The 19421-nt window shown below is 42.1% G+C and overlaps 1 protein-coding gene across 18 annotated transcripts in view; it reads right to left on the minus strand.

Annotated features, from left to right (window-relative positions):
• The window catches only part of adgrl3.1 (adhesion G protein-coupled receptor L3.1), a 329225-nt gene that overhangs the window by 165876 nt on the left and 143928 nt on the right, over positions 1-19421 (minus strand). For all 18 annotated transcript variants that reach the window (XM_046328067.1, XM_046328082.1, XM_046328081.1 and 15 more), the window contains exon 5: positions 8855-8964. In XM_046328067.1, coding sequence (XP_046184023.1) covers positions 8855-8964 — 110 coding nt within the window. The remainder of the gene's footprint in view (positions 1-8854; positions 8965-19421) is intronic.

The raw sequence follows: 19421 nt of genomic DNA on the forward strand, positions 1-19421 counted from the left end.
AGTTTTAGAGCGCCTACTCATTCAAGGGTTCTTTATTTTTACTATATTTTCTACAATGTGGAATAATAGTGAAGACATCAAATATATGAAATAACAAAAAGTGTGAGAAAAAAATGTCTAAATAAATTTTATATTTGAGATTCTTCAAATAGCCACCCTTTGCCTTGATGACAGCTTGGCATTCTTACAACCAGCTTCATGAGGAATGCTTTTACAACAGTCTTGAAGGAGTTCTCACATATGCACTTGTTGGCTGCTTTTCCTTCAATCTGCGGTCCGACTCATCCTAAACCATCTCAATTTGGTTGAGGTTGGGGATTGTGGGCGCCAGGTCATCTGATGCAGCACTCCATCACTATCCATCTTGGTATCCTTCTCACACAGCCTGGAGGTGTGTTGGGTCATTGTCCCGTTGAAAAACAAATGATAAGCCCAAACCAGATGGGGTGGTGTATTGCTGCAGAATGCTGTGGTAGCCAGGCTGGTTAAGTGTCCTAAATAAATCATAGAAAGTGTAACCAGCAAAGCAACCCAACACCATAACACCACCTCCTCCATGCTTTATGGTGGGAAATACACATGAGATCCGTTCACCCACACCGCGTCTCACAAGGACATGGCAGTTGGAACCAAAAATCTCCAATTTGGACTCTAGACCAAAGGACACATTTCCACTGGTCTAATGTCCATTGCTCGTGTTTCTTGGTCCAAGCAAGTCTCTTCTTATTATTGGAGTCCTATGGTAATGTTTTCTTTGCAGCAATTCCACCATGCAGGCCTGATTCACACAGTCTCCTCTGAACAGTTGATGTTGAGATGTGTCGGTTACTTGAACTCTGAAGCATTTCTTTGGGCTGCAATTTCTGAGGCTGGTAACTCTAATAAACTTATCCTCTGCAGAAGGGGTAACTCTGGTGCTTCCATTTCTGTGGCGGTCCTCATGAGAGCCAGGTTCATCATAGCGCTTGAAGGTTTTTGCGACTGCACATGGAGAAACAAGTTCTTGAAATGTTCCATATTGACGGACCTTCATGTCTTAAAGTAACGATGGTCCTGTCATCTCTATTTGCTTATTTGACCTGTTCTTGCCATAATATGGACTTGGTCTTTTACCAAATAGGGCAATCTTCTGTATACCTCCCATTACCTTGTCACAACACAACTGATTGGCGAAGCTGTCATCACGGTCAAAGGTAACTATTTGAAGAATCTCAAATATAAAATGTATTTTGATTCGTTTAACACTTTTTTGGTTACAACATGGATTCCATGTGTTATTTCATAGTTTTGATGTCTTCACTATTATTCTACAATGTAATAAATAGTAAAAATAAAGAAAAACATTTGAATGAGTAGCTGTTACAAAAGTTTTGACCGGTAGTTATGTTAGAATTAGAAAATAATAATGGCTTCTGCATAATGCTAAAGGCCTTTAGTGACCTTGTAACCCTCTTAAGCCCTCGATAGCCCTGCCCACGTGAACGACAGCTGTATGGATCTGCATTTAAATAATTAACATTTCACAATTTCATCATTAAAGCGACGAGGTGGCAGAATGGTATCATTAGGCGCTAATAGAGATTCATGGCTGAGCGGAGGCCATTTTGGTCATTTTTCACCCTCTTTCTTCCCCTCCTTTCTTCCTGTTCTCTGAACCTAGGAGGGCACAGTGACTAGACTCCCACATCTTAATTAATGACACAAATTAGAGGGCTTTGAATAGCATGTGCCTGGGGGGGGTCACGTATACAATTTCTATTATTTTTCCTTGAGGGGCGGGGGGGGGGTTGGGTCACGGGTACAATTGCTCGGTCTAAGTCTCTGCCTCCTGTGCCTCCTTTCGCCCCTGTCCCTCAGCCTCCTTCCGCCCCTAACCCTCTGACTCCTTTAGCCCCTGACCCTCTGACTCCTTTAGCCCCTGACCCTCTGACTCCTTTAGCCCCTGACCCTCTGACTCCTTCCGCCCCTGTCCCTCAGCCTCCTTCCACCCCTGTCCCTCTTGTATACTCCTCTGTCTCATTTCTCCTCTGTCCCCTATTTCTCCCTCCCTCTCCCTCCTTCCCTCCTCTCCTCTCCTCTCCCTCTACTTTTCTCCTCTATTGCTCTCCCTCCCTGGGAGCAGTAGCTGTGCTCTCGCATAACCTTGACAGTGCAGGAAGCCGCCAGTGTGTGTGTGTGTGTGTGTGTGTGTGTGTGTGTGTGTGTGTGTGTGTGTGTGTGTGTGTGTGTGTGTGTGTGTTTTCAAGTGCGTGTGTGTGTGTGTGTGTGTGTGTGTGTGTGTGTGTTTTCAAGCGTGTGTGTGTGTGTGTGTGTGTGTGTGTGTGTGTGTGTGTGTGTGTGTGTGTGTGTGTGTGTGTGTGTGTGTGTGTGTGTGTGTGTGTGTGTGTGTGTGTGTGTGTGTGTGTGTGTGTGTGTGCGTGTGTTTTCAAGTGCGTGTGTGTGTGTGTGTGTGTGTGTTTTCAAGTGTGTGTGTGTGTGTGTGTGTGTTTTCAAGTGCGTGTGTGTGTGTGTGTGTGTGTTTTCAAGTGCGTGTGTGTGTGCGTGTGCGTGTGCGTGTGCGTGTGCGTGTGCGTGTGCGTGTGCGTGTGCGTGTGCGTGTGCGTGTGCGTGCGTGTGTTTTCAAGTGTGTGTGTGTGTATGTGTGTGTGTGTGTGTGTGTGTGTGTGTGTGTGTGTGTGTGTGTGTGTGTGTGTGTGTGTGTGTGTGTGTGTGTGTGTGTGTGTGTGTGTGTGTGTGTGTGTGTGAGAGAGAGACAGGTGCAAAGACTTGGCGCACAGCCAACCAGTCATACACCAGGGAGAGGCAGCAGACAGACCGATAGAGGGGAAAATAACACAAGCAAAATAAATAAAGATTAAATACATTTTTAGGAACATGGACCGGAATTGGAGTAGAAATAACTTAATTTCACTTCCTGAACATGCCTTGATTCCAGAAACTTGAAATTACAGAAGGGAAGCAGGAAAGTGAAAGCAGGCAGAGGGGAAATAAGAAAGCTTTTAGCCTGGCGATAAAGAGTGTTTGGTGAGAGAACACAGAAGAAAGAGGGAGCTTCATTACACCAGTCACACTGTAGGAACTCGGATTAGCAGGGCGATATCGCAGAGAGAGACCCCAATGAGGCCAATCAGAGTGATAGCCCTGGCACTAAGCATCCCTTGTGTGCGTGCGGGTCTCTCTTTTCTTTGAACTTACCACCCATTTAAAAAATGTGTGTGCGCGCGTGCCTGCATGCATACGCGTGTGCCTGTGTTTCTGCCCACGAAGGACCAAAAGATAGAGGCCAGAACGAGGACCTGATAAATTACATGGCTATTAGTGGGGGGAAAGCATTTTTCCACATGCCCAGATTCACCTCTAACACCTCCATTTATCCACATTGGTAATCACACCCTTCCTGGGCAATTACCGACCCACTACTGGAACAATGCAGGAAAATACATGCATTAATGTCTTCTTATTTCCCTCGCCTTTCCATGTATCCTCTATGATAACTAAGTTACACACGGTGTCCTTGTTGAAGTGAGAAGTCAGTGCATTCAACACTGTATTAGTATGTATTCCTCTTAGCAAGTAGCCTTCGCCTGCTCACAGTTGGTTAAAAATCACACGATGCACACAGACGACGTCATCAGTCTCTCTGGATGATGTCATTGGAAAAAAACGCATCCATCTATTTGACTACAAAACATAAACGCACCATTTTCACGTGGTTCTAGAGAGGATCAATTTGATGTTGAACATTTGGAATTCTCTTTAATCAATTAGCAACCATGCGATTATTTAATTACAAAACACAATGACTGTGGATCTGGGAGCCTACGGATCTGGGAGCCTAACCATGGACATAATCAGTTTGTCAGTGTTCAAACCAATGACTGTGACATTCAAGATACAAGTCATTGATTTTAATTCCCCCTTATATTTACACACACACACACACACACACACACACACACACACACACACACACACACACACACACACACACACACACACACACACACACACACACACACACACACACACACACACACACACACACACACACACACACACACACACACAATCATCATCATCATCATCATCATAAGCTTTCCCCAGTTGCAGGGTGGTCAGCTGCCACCAAACGATATGATAGCACTGCAATCCCCCTTTCACACATTAGGATAGGTAGATATAGTCATTCAGGTGACAAGACTCCCTGTAGGCTCACTGTAGGCTAATGCTGGTGCCTGCTGTGTGAATGCCTTATATACAACCGACGACAAAATGACTGACTGAGTTAGTTATATACTGTTTATCTGATAAAGATGAATACATATGCAATTATACATCATAGGCTAGATATTGATGCCATTACTTGCGGTGTGAATGACAGAAGGTTACACTGACACAGACAATTTGTCTTTTCCTCTTAAGCATTTAGCCAAGACTTTACGTTTTCATGTCATCATTTTTCATCTCAAATCAGATATTAAATCAATCTCGCTACAGGCCTCAGGGAGCCCGGCTGACTCTTACAAAGTGCCTGGTCAGCCAAACAGTCCGTTCACACAGGTGCTGTTTACGAAAGGTGTGACCGTGGCGTAATGTCGCCCGTAATGACACCACATTTTGTGGGGGCGGCATTGTAAACGACACCTACTCGCCGTATTGATTTCACATTTCTATCTGCCGTCTCAGCACCAGGCAGGTGCTGAGTGTTGTGCCAAAAATAATCAGTTGCTTGATTCGGTTAGGCCGCTGAACCAGTTTCTGCTTATTAAGGATTGATTGCTCGTCCATGCGGAAATAATTAGAAGCATAAATAAATAAATAAAAATGGCTTATTGTCGGGCAAAAGTACGTGGCCGTGCGCCCCGACGTATAGCTGAGGACTGACTGCCTCATTTCAGCCAACTCAAAAAGGTCGTGATTACACGATTATACATCTTGGCTTAGCTCGTGCACACAAGCCGTTTTCGGAGCTGGCGGGATCCCGCTGTGCATTGTGTTTTTATTTTATTTTTTACAATGTATTTAATAGCGTGCAAGAACAGGAAAGCCCCGGTTTTACCTCGTATCGGGATTTATCGGCAGAAATCAAGGTCAGTACATTCGTCATCTAATTAGTCATAGAGGAGGGAGGGAGTTGGGAAAGCCCGATGCCAGGTTGCAACCCCCTCTTTTTCCTCCAAAGGGAGTTTGGTGTTCGGCCAAACATTCCACAAGGGAAACTGCCGCCTTTTCAACAGGGGGATACGTTTTCTTTCATGACCCTGCGGGGAACTAAGGAGCACTCCGAGGTGTTATGACTATATGGATTCATTAAAGTTATGAAAGAGTGGGGTCAGAGGGCTACTGAGAAACAGAGTTGACCTCTAAAAGATTGGGTTGGGACCTGCTCGTTAAAGAACAAACATTTTGATATAAGCGAGGGACGGGACTGGCGGGAGCGGAGCCTTTCTGGAAACATGAGAGAATTTGAATCAAGGGCCCGGTTTGAATACTCTTAAAGTGTATCCTCCCTTCCTCCGTCCTTGAGAAAACCACTGATTTGACACAATGTGTGATTGGTGAAAGCAATGCGGTGACACGCTTGCACTGATCAACCCCATGCACGTTATATCAGTGATGATTTCAAGGAAGGGTTGAAGGACGCGAGGCGTTTTTAAGAGTATTCAAACAGGGCCTGAGAGTCAAGGTTATAGGTCATCACCACAACAGGACGACGGGCGCATCACTCATTCCAAAAGGGTAGCCGTAGTAATCCACAAACTGCATGGCAGAGCACGTCTAAACAAGGGAAGCACAGGGGAGGTAAGTGAGTGTTCTCGCGTTGGAGGAAACACAAGTTCATGCTGACGCGAACATAAAGACGGCTTATATCATTGGCAACGTGGCAATATCAGAAAGTAGTTGTTTACCGACGAGAAGCGGTATAAAAGTAGAGTTGGTTTCTCCAAATTACTCTGTCATCATGACACGCATGGGCTCTGCGCCAGTATGATTGCCTTCGACTCAGCACCGTCTTGTCGTCTTGGACCGACTAGAAAAAGGAAGCTCTTTTATCTCGAATTATAATTCCGACTATTGGTCTGCATCTCTCCAAATCACAGGCAAACACAGGTGTGGCTAGCTCCCAGAATAACCGCCATTACAATTCATGGTGTGAATTGAAATCACCAATTAATCAAAACGATATCATATGGGTTCAGAGTGAAGCTCTCTCAGAGTGAAGCGTCTCATTCACTACTATTGCAGGTGTGGGTCTGATGGAGCCCTTCTCCTCTGCTCATGGAAGATGGAGAGAGGAGCTGTAACTTATTCTGACAGTGCCTGCTTTCAGCACCGGAATACTGATGAAAACATCTTCCACAGGAATAGAGAGATATAGGCAGAGTGCGAAAGAACACGAGAGAGAAAGAACAAGAGAGAGAACAAGAGAGAGAACTTGTCAGTGGGATATACTGTGGAGATTTTTTGGCTGAAGGAGAATTCACACCATGGGTGGCTGGTCCTCTTATTAGTCTCTCAGTCAGTCTGTCTGGTGATAGGCTGGAGATGGGGTTGGGTGAGGGGATATGGTTCTGGAGAAGGGTTGGGTGTGGAGGGCTGGTTTACCACACATTCCTCCTTATACCATCTATCTGACCATAATTGCCTCATCTCAAATCCACTCTTTTTCCTAACATGTTACTCATTTAACTGGCAATACGTAAAATCACAAACAAGTCAGTACTTTTGGCCATCCTAGCTATTAGCCCTCTATGTCTTCTCAGTGTCTTGAGAAGTGCTCACATCAGTATTGCAGTACTGGAGCTGTTATAGGAATGTATTGATGGATTCTGAAATGGAGTTGCAATTGTGATGCTGGGGAGGTGGTTGTAATCACCAGTGTTTAATACAAAACAAAACACTGATTCTAAGAAAAGAGAGGGATGCTTACTGTAGGATGTGTCTGAATTCACCATCAGGGAAGAAGATCCATTATTTGATGTGGACTGTTGAGTCCAATGCTACCACTGAACAAATGGGTTGTGGCTCAAATATATCCAAGTACTGTATGGTGGATAATCTTACGATAAGAACCACCACCATGGAAATTAGAGCTTTTTTAAAAATCCAATATATAGTTTCTGACAGGCTGCCTTTTCATTGCATAATCTCCTCAGATTTTTGAATATAGAAAACGTAGATAAAAGCACCGCGAAATGAAATAACATCTGATATGTGACATTTGTTTCATTTGAAATGCAGCATGATACCATCCATTCTCCAAAGGCACAAAGCCGGATGGCAGCAAATATAATTGTCTTTAACTGACACATCCAGTTCATTCCAAATTACAATAGCTTCTAAATCCCATGTGGTTAGCTTTTGACACATTCGGTACCACAGGCTTTCACAGCAAAAAAAAACGTTCTCCTTCCGAGGTCAGCGAAACAATGTGGGAGGTCGTATGATAATGGCCGTGCACTTCCAGTGACCACATCCTCTCTTCCTGTTTGTCTGTTTAACCCGGTCTACACGCTGGGTATTCCATTCACACTTCAAACCTTTTCCATTTCCAGTTCACCCATGGATACCTTTGGGGTGCGTCGGTCATGCTATGATGCCACTGTGGCTGAAAGGCATGCGGTTTTGAAGGTCTTAAAAAGGTTCAGGCCTAGGTCTCTCATCCCATATACGACGTGTGTTTGTGAAACAAATGGCCTAGCTAGAAGCTAAGCGGATACAATCGAGTTCTGTTGGAATTGAATTGAACACGGCAGCTAAAAACCTGACTGCATTTCGAATAAAGCTAAACTTCCTTTGAGGCTAAAGGACTAACTTGGACACAGTTGGTAATATCTCCGACAGTTCCGTTAGCTCCCTTCTCAATGCTTAGAAGCGAGGCTGAATACTCTGAAAAGGATCAGTTGATGACCGATGTAATATTTTCATTTTACGTGTGTGAGCAAGTCAATTGACCAATTGCAAAACATCTTTCAACGTCAAATAGGGCTATTTATGTGGTTCCATCATTAAAAAGGACCTCTTCTGGCAGAGAAGTCTGTCTTGTCAGCTGTCTAAAAACACTGTTAAAAGGAAGACCAGGTGGAATAAGAATGACATCAACATTGACATGTTATGTATGGATGATAGCCCTTTGAAGTATAATACTACATTCGATCTTCATCTCGCTTGAATCCAATGCCTCACTTGTATACCAGATCCCCGTAGCAATTAATACAGTGCACATCAGAAATCTAATCACATGCATTTCTTATAAGCCCAATATGGCATGTGCTGGATTATCATTGACAATGTGTTATTCATACATGAAGATACAAAATGAGTTGGATGAAGGAGAAAAATATATATCAGACATTCACACAGACATTGTCGGAGATAAAAATCGACCAGGGTTTGGAATAAAGGTAATAATTTTGACACGCTAAAGTGAATTTGAACGTTCATTTTTCACATTACATTGAGGGCACAATCGATAGTCCTGCACAATAGAGGTTATCGGAATCAGATACTGACATTTCCCAGCACCCATGCTACCGCACTTCAGACCCCTACTTATTGTTGCATCCTTAACAAGTGACCACATTTACTTAAATGACATAATCATACATTTTAGCATATGACAGAGTGAAGTGGCATTGCTGTTACATGAAAATTAAGCGTGATGAAGAAGGATGTTACAATGCAGAAATCATCATGTACTATGTCACAGGCGTTGTCCCAAATGGTACACTATTCTCTCTATAGTGCACTACTGACCAAAGTCCTATAAGTGCACTATATAGGGAATAGCGTGCAATATGGAATAAAGCGATGAACTGCTTCGAGAAACACAAGAGAATGAAGAGATACGTACTGTAGGGTACACATTCGTACTGGACTTCTAGGTACTTATAGGTTCCGGGGCAAGGGTCAGGAAATACATCTGGTCCAGCCACTACAGCACACTGGGTCCGATTATTACATCTGAAAGGGAAGAGAAAGGTCAGGTTAACTAACGGGGCATCCTGGGATTCAAACAACAAAGCAGGGCAAGAGAAATGTTCACACTCAAATTCATAGACAGACATATGGATGCGAGGACTGACCATCCAGGATGATCCAAATGATGGTTTTACAGCATGTGTAAAACCTCACAGTGTGTGTTTGTGGATTCAGAAATACTGACAATACAATCATAAAGTCAATATCCAGAGGTGCCCAATCATTATGTTGCTACATTGGCAAATATGATAAATATTTAGCATGTGGTTAATGAACTAGAATGAATTCCCATTTCATTTCGCTGCTCAGATTAAGAGGTCGATGCATTTGCGGGTTCTGTGGACATTGATTGCCATGCTGTCAATGGTAGAATCATCCATTTGACGAGAAGAATAAGGCTAAAAGAATGTCAATATCCAAATGACACCCTATGCCCTTTATAGTGCACTACTTTTGACCAAAGGCATATGGTCCCTGGTTGAAAGTAGTGCACTATGTAGGAAATAGGGTGCGATTTGGGACGTAGTCGATTTCTCTGCCGTGATATGAATTTGCACTGTGTGCAGACTGATAATCAGGGTATGACGGATGGGGACAGGAAACAGTCGGCCGAGTGCAAAATCGGCTCAGACGCGAAAGAGCCTTCACCTCGGCTTTCATTATCAACACAATTACTTGGCTGGCAGTGTCTTACGTGTGCCATTTTACTTTTGGCATTCATCAATCAAAGCTCAACCACCACATGCACCCGATGATGTCGCCAGGCGTAATGACACCGCTTACTGCACAAAATGTACCATCACATGCTAAACCCCATCAGTCCACAGATCCCAGCAAAAAAAAATGACTTTTCATTTACAGTATCTGACCATTTATCTGCTTGTCCAGACCTTATATTTAGCCTCACATTGAATGGTTTTACCATTTTCTTTTCAGGACAACCAGGGATACAAGCAGAACATCAAACAATTTGACATAAACAGATCCATCCATTAAGGTCCACCACTCGTCGAATATCTCATTCCAAAATCTTGGGCATTAATATGGAGTTGGTCACCCCTTTGCTGTTATAACAGCCTCCACTCTTCTGGGAAGGCTTTCCACTGATGTTGAAACATTGCTGCGGGGACTTTCTTCCATTGAGCCACAAGAGAATTAGTGAGGTCGGACACTGATGTTGGGCGATTAGGCCTGGCTCGCAGTCGGCGTTCCAATTCATCCCAAACGTGTTCGATGGGGTTGAGGTCAGTGCTCTGTCATGAAGTTGCCCTCTTTGGATACAGCAAGCCCCATCCCCCTCTCCCTGCCTCCTACAACTAGGCTGCTGTGGTCAGAGAGGTCGTAAATTCCTTGAAGAGAGTATCTCCTCATGGCCACAGTAGAGAGACAGAGTGCATTTTCATAGAGAACAAAGGAATTTCTTCCACCTCACGGAACTTGAGGTCTGAACAACATTTATGTTCCAAAGAAGGTATAAAAGATCGGTGAAGAATCCAGCTACGAACTGGTCCGTTTGTTACATTTTGGTGAAGCTAATGGGAGACGGTGCGGCCACCATAACGCTGTTTATATAATAGCCTCAGATTTGAGGTTTACATCTAATTGTTGTATAAAATGAATGAGTGAGGAGAATACTGTTTGTAAAATTGTGTAATGTGATTTTGGACTGTTTAAAACTTCTTCGGGATAGGGGGCAGCATTTTCACTTTTGGATAAATAGCGTGCTCAAATTCAACTTCCTGCTGCTCATCCCCAGAATATAAGATATGCATAGTATTAGTAGATTTGCATGGAAAACACTCTGAAGTTTCTAAAACTGTTTGAATCATGTCTGTGAGTATAACATAACTTATGTAGCAGGCAAATCCCCAAGGACAAAGCATTCAGATTTTTTTGCTTTGAGGTCACTGTCTATTCAATGAGTTTTCATTGGGAAACTAGATTTCTAAGGGACTTGTTTGTAGTTCCTCCACTGGATGTCACCAGTCTTTAGAAATTGGTTGAGGTTATTCCTTTGTGTAATGAAGAAGTACGGCCATTTTGAATGCGTGTCATTTGGAGTGGACTTTTTGAGAAGGCGAATGACTAGAAAAGTAGCGTTAGTTTGTTGTCTTCCTGTATTTAACAGATTGTCCTGTCTACAATTCGATCGATTATTAACATTTAAAAATACCTAAAGTTGTATTACAAAAGTAGTTTGAAATGTTTTGGCAAAGTTTACAGGTAACTTTTGAGATATTTTGTAGTGACGTTGCGCAGGTTGGAACCAGTTTTTTCTTGATCAAACGCGCCAAATAAATGGACATTTTGTATATATATTGATGGAATTAATCGAACAAAAGGACCATTTGTGATGTTTATGGGACATATTGGAGTGCCAACAAAAGAAGCTTGTCAAAGGTAAGGCATGATTTATATTTTATTTCTGCGTTTTGTGTGGTGCCTGCAGGGTTGAAATATGCAACTCTCTCTTTGTTAACTGTTGTGCTATCATCAGATAATAGCATCTTATGCTTTCGCCCGAAAAGCCTGTTTGAAATCTGACATTTTGGATGGATTCACATCGAGTGTAGCTTTAATTTGGTATATTACATGTGTGATTTAATGAAAGTTTGATTTTTATCGCATTTTATTTGAATTTGGCGCTCTGCATTTTCCCTGGCAATTGGCCAAGTGGGATGCGACTGTCCCGTCTATCCCAGAGAGGTTAATGAAGGAAACTCCAATTCCCTTTTGAGTTTAACTAAATCAGAGGACCGCCCATGAGCACAGTTAGGGTCGGGCATCCTGGGACAGGGCCTTTTCAGCAATTCCTGAATAAAAACCCAACTTTGAGAAATTCTCACTTGACCATGATTTTCTCCATTACGAGAGCGACTACGTGAGCATATTTGTCACGCCTTGGTCATTGTATTTTGTGTTTTTGTTATATGTTTGGGTAGGCCAGGGTGTGACATGGGTTTGTTTATATGTTGTGTTTCGTATTGGGGTTTGTAGTATTTGGGATCGCGGCTGATTAGGGGTGTGGTATAGGCTTGGCTGCCTGAGGCGATTCTCAATTAGAGTCAGGTGCTTCGCGTTGTCTCTGATTGGGAACCGTATTTAGGCAGCCTGACTTTCGCTTTGTATTTTGTGGGTGTTTGTTCCTGTCTTTGTGTAGTATTCACCAGATAGGCTGTAATTAGTTTCACGTTTCGTTTGTTGTTTTCGTATTTCAGTTATTTCATGTACCGTCATATCTTTCATTAAAGTCATGAGTAACCTACACGCTGCGCTTCGGTCCGACTCTCTTCATTCAACAGACGAACGCCGTTACAATATTATAGTATTATAGATGCTGTCCTGGGATTTCCTATGATCTTCTATGGACAAGAACACCTTACGTTCTCACGACTCTTGTGTAGCTTGTGAGCATCATAGAGTCTCAGCTTAGTGCTCAAACCATTGACTCTATAGACGTTACCGGGCCCTTTTGGGATCTGCCCTTGTCTCACGAACACCGCTCTAGCTCAGCCCACGTAAATTACACAGACTAATGGTATCTACGGACAAAATCCAACGAATCCAAATGGTACAACCCAGAAGTCCTAAGCTCAAACAGTGTTTAAAAAAAGAGTTAGTCCAAAACGCACCAGCGTTACGGAGGGACTCATTGGATTAAAGTGTATTAATTGATATGATCAAATCATCTGTGCACATCAGTAGATAAAAGGTCAATGCCACAGCTAGAGGAGTTACAAGTCACATACCCTACGCACGTGAACCTCTGCTTAACATCCCTTGACAAGCTATGCAAAAATCTCTTAAACCATACAATCAAACAAAATCTATGAGCATTAAATATGTGTAACGCATACGTACACACCTTCCCTGGCTACATCTAAAACGTATTGACTACCAAATCTACACGCCTTCCCTGGCTACATCTAAAACGTATTGACTACCAAATCTACACGCCTTCCCTGGCTACATCTAAAACGTATTGACTACCAAATCTACACGCCTTACCTGGCTACATCTAAAACGTATTGACTACCAAATCTACACGCCTTACCTGGCTACATCTAAAACGTATTGACTACCAAATCTACACGCCTTACCTGGCTACATCTAAAATGTATTGACTACCAAATCTACACGCCTTACCTGGCTACATCTAAAACGTATTGACTACCAAATCTACACGCCTTACCTGGCTACATCTAAAACGTATTGACTACCAAATCTACACGCCTTACCTGGCTACATCTAAAACGTATTGACTACCAAATCTACACGCCTTACCTGGCTACATCTAAAACTTATTGACTACCAAATCTACACGCCTTACCTGGCTATATCTAAAACGCATTGACTACCAAATCTCCACTTCAATCTACTAGGTTCATCTGGCAGTATCTCAAATTCAATAACTTGTCACCAAGAGCCATTCACAATATACTATGTGCCCTATGCATGAGAGTCAATCCTCTTCATCATCCTTGACAAGCTATGCATAAATCTAAAACTCATATCAAAATCTTCTGATATCTACTAGGTTCATCTGGCAATATCTAGAATGTATTTACTTCTCAACGAGGAGCCATTCATTCACAATGTAAATCAAAGAAGGTCAAGGCGCAAGCTGACACAATGATTCATGCAGTACAATTAAAAGGTTCCCTCACACCTTAATTAACATTGATTGTCCCTGGACTAATCAATCGCTCCAGTAAGGGGCGAGAGTGAAGGCAAGACTCGTTTACAACCTTGCCCCTTGATGAGATATGGTCCAAAGCTTCAGCACCCATCCAGGCTTTATGGGGTCATGACCCCCCCCCCCCCCGTCACTCACTCACCCCGGATTAAGGGGCGAGAGCCTCCGTTAGAAATGTCTGGAGGGTCGTTTGTTCATAGGAAGAGTTCATTTCAAAGGCTATAAACGCCACTCAAATAAATAAGGTACAGGCCAATGAAAGAAGACAATTATAGAAGCCTTCCTTATCGCCAGGCAGGTTTCTCTCTCAGTTTACTATCAAGGAATGGGGTGCTCTTGTAATTGTCAGAGGTGATGGGGTGAGTAGATGTTGGGATTGGATGTCAGCTGGAGTTAGAAAGGCAAGGTCAATTGGGACAGGTATTATGGGTAAGCTCTTCGAACACAAAGGCGTACACAAAAAACACACACACACACACATATATATACTTGTGAACATAAAAAAATGTAACCTTTATTTAACTAGGCAAGTCAGTTAAGAACAAATTCTTATTTTCAATGACGGCCTAGGAACAGTGGGTTAACTGCCTGTTCAGGGGCAGAACGACAGATTTGTACCTTGTCAGCTCAGGGATTTGAACTTGCAACCTTTCGGTTAACATACATGTACACACACACAGTACATTATCGTAAATACATTTTACTTGAAGAAGCAATCATGTTATTTCTCCTGTTTATCATGATTTATAGATTTAAATATACCCCCCTGAATATTTAAAGAGGAGAGCTCTCTTTACAGAAGGGCTATTATACAAAGCCAAGACCATCTTCCACATAAGAGTTTATTTTTGATTAAAACATGTTGACTGAATGTCATGTCATTTCCAAAACTTTCATCATGGTTTGTAATACATTTCCTCTGGGGTGGATTAAAATATACAATACTCCACGATGTGGGTTGCACATTTAATCCCTGCCTTTACATCTGTCTTGACCAATATTCCAGTTCCCACAAGGCATTGTGGCACATCTACACAGCATGCAACTTAACCTCTATCAAGTTGCAACAGGAATGCCCCCCCCCATTCCCTATTTGTAACACTATGTTTGACCATAGCCCTATTTAGTGCACTACTTTAAACCAGGGTCAATAGAGCTCTGATCAAAAGTAGTGTACTATGTAGGGAATAGGATGTCATTTGGAACACATCCCTCGGTCTCATGTGAACTGGCTTTCTCAAAGCACATGGTACTAAAGATGAATAACCCCCCCCAAAAAAAATACTAAATAATTAGTTAAAATTAAACACATCAAGTCCCACTTGGCACTACGACTTCACAATGACCAATTAGGAGGATAAATCAGGGTTTCAGACTCTTGGCTCAGACGCAGAACCTTTGAACTAGCAGGGTGAACCAACGGATTCGCATGGTGTTGATTGATTTAAATAAGTAATTGGGGGAGGGGAAGCTGATCCGAGATCTGTACCTTGGGGGTATGCTTTGAAAAGTTTGTGGTCATACGCACATCTTTCAAACCATAGGTGCGGGGTTAATAAGGAACACCTATGAATTCCTAGGACAGAAATGATTAAATATTAGACTTCTCACTAAAGGCATCCGTCATACAAAAGTTATACTTAAATGAAAAATGGTTCTCTAGTAAATTATTAAGAATGTCTCACCCCATGTTCAAGAATGGCCTTTTTCCCTTTATTCAGATTAGAACTGCTCACTTTCGGTTATTTGAAAACAAAATCTCCAAAATATTGTTGCTTTTTAAACAAGCCTTAGAAATTTGGTTGCAATTTCAGTTTATTCCACCTGAAAAAACAACAAATAGTGGTTAAACTCAAATATACTAATTGATTAAAAAAAAAAAAAAAATCAATTAAATCATAAATAGGACTGGAGGAGTTGTCGCACATGCAGCTAACACAGACATATGGAAATGTCTGCTCTACCCAAAATTACAACCAACTAATTGCAGCATTACCACAAAAATGGAAGAGGCAAGTGGAAGGGGGGAAAAGTCTGTGTCGGCCCTGCATTACAGACCAAAAATGGTTAAAGAAAAATGTGATAAATAAAGAGATATACCAATTTCATGTCAGGAACAAAAAATTTACAGCTGTGCCATATAGATTGCAAAATAGTTGGGAAGAGATTTTCGATGTACCGATTCCATGGCACATGGTTTATGAATAGACACGCAAAACGACACCGGATTCAAAACTTCTAATTTTTCAATCACAGACAATTACATGATGAAAACAATTACAACAATATATCTGCAATATTAAAACTGATCCACACCCTTGAGAAAAATAAACTAAAGAAAAGATACAATAAAAAACAAAATAGAAAAAGTACACCTCTGAAAAACAGCAAGGCCAGCACACTGTTTATGCTGCCAAATCACCGCTTTAAGGAGTATTATTTGAACAATATTCAGACCCCTCAACTTTATTCCACATTTTGTAACATTACAGCCTGATTCTAAAATTGATTAAATAGTTTTTTTACTCAATCTACACACAATACTGCATAATGATAAAGCAAAAACAGGTTCAGAAATATTTGCTAAATTATATTTTAAAAATGAAACATCACATCTACATAAGCATTCAGACCCTTTAATCAGCTCAATAACCTTTGGCAGCGATTACAGCATCGAGTCTTCTTGGGTATGACGCTACAAGCTTGGCACACCTGTATTTAGGGAGTTTCTCACATTCTTCTCTGCAGATCCACTCAAGCTCTGTCAGGTCTCTCCAGAGATGTTCGATCGGGTCATGTCCGGGCTCTGGCTGGGCCACTCAAGGACATTCAGAGACTTCCCCCGAAGCCACTACTGCATTGTCTAAGCTGTGTGCTTAGGGTCGTTGTCCTGTTGGAAGGTGAACCTTCGCCCTGAGTATGAGGTCCTGAGTGCTCTGTAGCAGATTTTCATCAAGGATCGCTCTGTACTTTGCTCCGTTGATCTTTCCCTCGATCCTGACTAGTCTCTCAGTCCCTGCCGCTGAAAATCATCCCCACGGCATGATGCTGCTGCCACCACCATGCGTCATCGTAGGGATGGTGCCATGTTTCCTCCAGACGCTTGGCATTCAGGCCAAATAGTTCAATCTTGGTTTCATCAGACTGGAGATTGTTGTTTCACATGGTCTGAGAGTCTTCAAGCGGGTTCAAGCGGGCTGTCATTTACTGAGGAGTGGCTTCCATCTGGCCACTAACAAAGGCCTGATTGGTGGAGTGCTGCAGAGACGGTTGTCCTTCTGGAAGGTTCTCCCATCTCCACAAAGGAACTCTGGAGGTCTGTCTGGGTTCTTGGTCACCTACCTCACCAAGGCCCTTCTCCCCCGATTGCTCTGTATGGCCGGGCGGCCAGCTCTAGGAAGTGTGTTAGTGGTTCCAAACTTCTTCCATTGTGTTCTAGGGGACCTTCAATGCTGCAGATCTGTGCTGACACAATCCTTTGACCCCATGCCTTGTTTTTTGCTCTGGCATGCATTGTCAACTGTGGGATCGTACATAGACAGATCTGTGTCTTTCCAAATCATGTCCAATCAATTGAATTTACCACAGGTGGACTCCAATCAAGTTGTAGAAACATCTCAAGGATGATCAATGGAAACAAGATGCATCTGAGCTCAATGTAGCAAAGGGTCTGAATACCTATGTATAAATTATAGTGATTCATTACGGGGTATTGTGTGTAGATTGCTGAGGTAATTGTTTTATTTAAATCAATTTAAGAATAAGGCTGTAACGTAACAAAATGTGGAAAGTATCAATATGTACCTTCCAAACACTTAACATGCAAAGGTGTTTTGTCTAATGGAATGGAATTTCAAAATGTTCAAATTACTATGGACTATGTGATGTACAGCGTATGCTGTAAACTTGACGTGTTATTGCAGTAGATCCTAAATTACTGCAGAAAAAGCAGCAAAAAAAAAAGATATAGTACATTCAGCATCTGCAGTAAGCAGTCCAGCAGAACATGGAAATAAAGAAATAAACGCTCGTCGTCGTCTTGTCAACCGTCTGACATTGGGATAAAAACTATTTCACTTTTCGACAGACTGCGCAAAGTACCACTCGCATACTTACTCCGTCTCAGAACACGGACAGAAAGAAAAAAGGTGATCGTATTAAGGAAGGAGAAAGAAAAAAGGTGATCGTATTAAGGAAGGAGAAAGAAAAAAGGTGATCGTATTAAGGAGAAAGAAAAAAGGTGATCATATTAAGGAAGGAGAAAGAAAAAAGGTGATCGTATTAAGGAAGGAGAAAGAAAAAAGGTGATCGTATTAAGGAGAAAGAAAAAAGGTGATCGTATTAAGGAAGGAGAAAGAAAAAAGGTGATCGTATTAAGGAAGGAGAAAGAAAAAAGGTGATCGTATTAAGGAAGGAGAAAGAAAAAGGGTGATCGTATTAAGGAAGGAGAAAGAAAAAGGGTGATCGTATTAAGGAAGGAGAAAGAAAACAGGTGATCGTATTAAGGAAGGAGAAAGAAAACAGGTGATCGTATTAAGGAAGGAGAAAGAAAAAAGGTGATCGTATTAAGGAAGGAGAAGAAAAAAGGTGATCGTATTAAGGAAGGAGAAGAAAAAAGGTGATCGTATTAAGGAAGGAGAAGAAAAAAGGTGATCGTATTAAGGAAGGAGAAGAAAAAAGGTGATCGTATTAAGGAAGGAGAAGAAAAAAGGTGATCGTATTAAGGAAGGAGAAGAAAAAAGGTGATCGTATTAAGGAAGGAGAAGAAAAAAGGTGATCGTATTAAGGAAGGAGAAGAAAATGTGATCGTATTAAGGAAGGAGAAGAAAAAAGGTGATCGTATTAAGGAAGGAGAAAGAAAAAAGGTGATCGTATTAAGGAAGGAGAAGAAAAAAGGTGATCGTATTAAGGAAGGAGAAGAAAAAAGGTGATCGTATTAAGGAAGGAGAAGAAAAGAAAGAGACTCATGTTGACATTAATGGCTTGCTTCAGTAAAATGTAAATTGAGTATTCAACAGCTCGGGGCTTGTTGGGGGGGGACTCTGCTTCTTCATTTTTCAATTTGTCCACAACCCCTGCTACAGCAGCCCCTGGCCAAGCCTTCCCTCCCTACCCTTTGCCGCCTGCTCCCTCGTCTGCTGTTTGTTATAGCGGACAGATTAGGGTTTAGACAGCACAGCTGACGACGGTGGATGTGGCACAAAACGCAGAGCCCCATGTAAGCACAAATCGTAATCGCTATAATCGCTGCCTGATCCCACCGCTGCCACCACCAAATGACAATGAATGGGTTCAGTCATCACCCCATCCCCCCTCCTATTAAACAGACACTACTACTCTGGTGTCTGTCAAATTCTGGGGCTGTGGCGTCCACCGTCGATGACACAGATTCTTCAGTGTTAGACAACTAAAATACAGGATAGTAGTCGGCGTCAATCTCCTCCTTCAGTTGTCAATGAACTGAAATACTGTTTGAAATCAAAAGGATACAGATGAGTCCAAAAAAGCTGTTTATGACACAATAGTCATGGATTTGAGAGAAGTGACCCGTAGCATTAGCTGCACTGAATTGCTACGTAATCAATGTTTACAATACCGTCTTCAAGACATTTCCCAAAACAGCCATAATATGGTGCAATGACTCCACCCACAGGGACTGAGTTCTCTTCCTCAGGTCAGTTGCGTTTGAGGTATAAACATGTCAAAAAGAAACAAACACTTTTGAATTTACTTTCACTTATTC

This window comes from Oncorhynchus gorbuscha, linkage group LG25, assembly GCF_021184085.1.
Source record: "Oncorhynchus gorbuscha isolate QuinsamMale2020 ecotype Even-year linkage group LG25, OgorEven_v1.0, whole genome shotgun sequence".
In the NCBI taxonomy this organism is placed as follows: domain Eukaryota; kingdom Metazoa; phylum Chordata; class Actinopteri; order Salmoniformes; family Salmonidae; genus Oncorhynchus; species Oncorhynchus gorbuscha.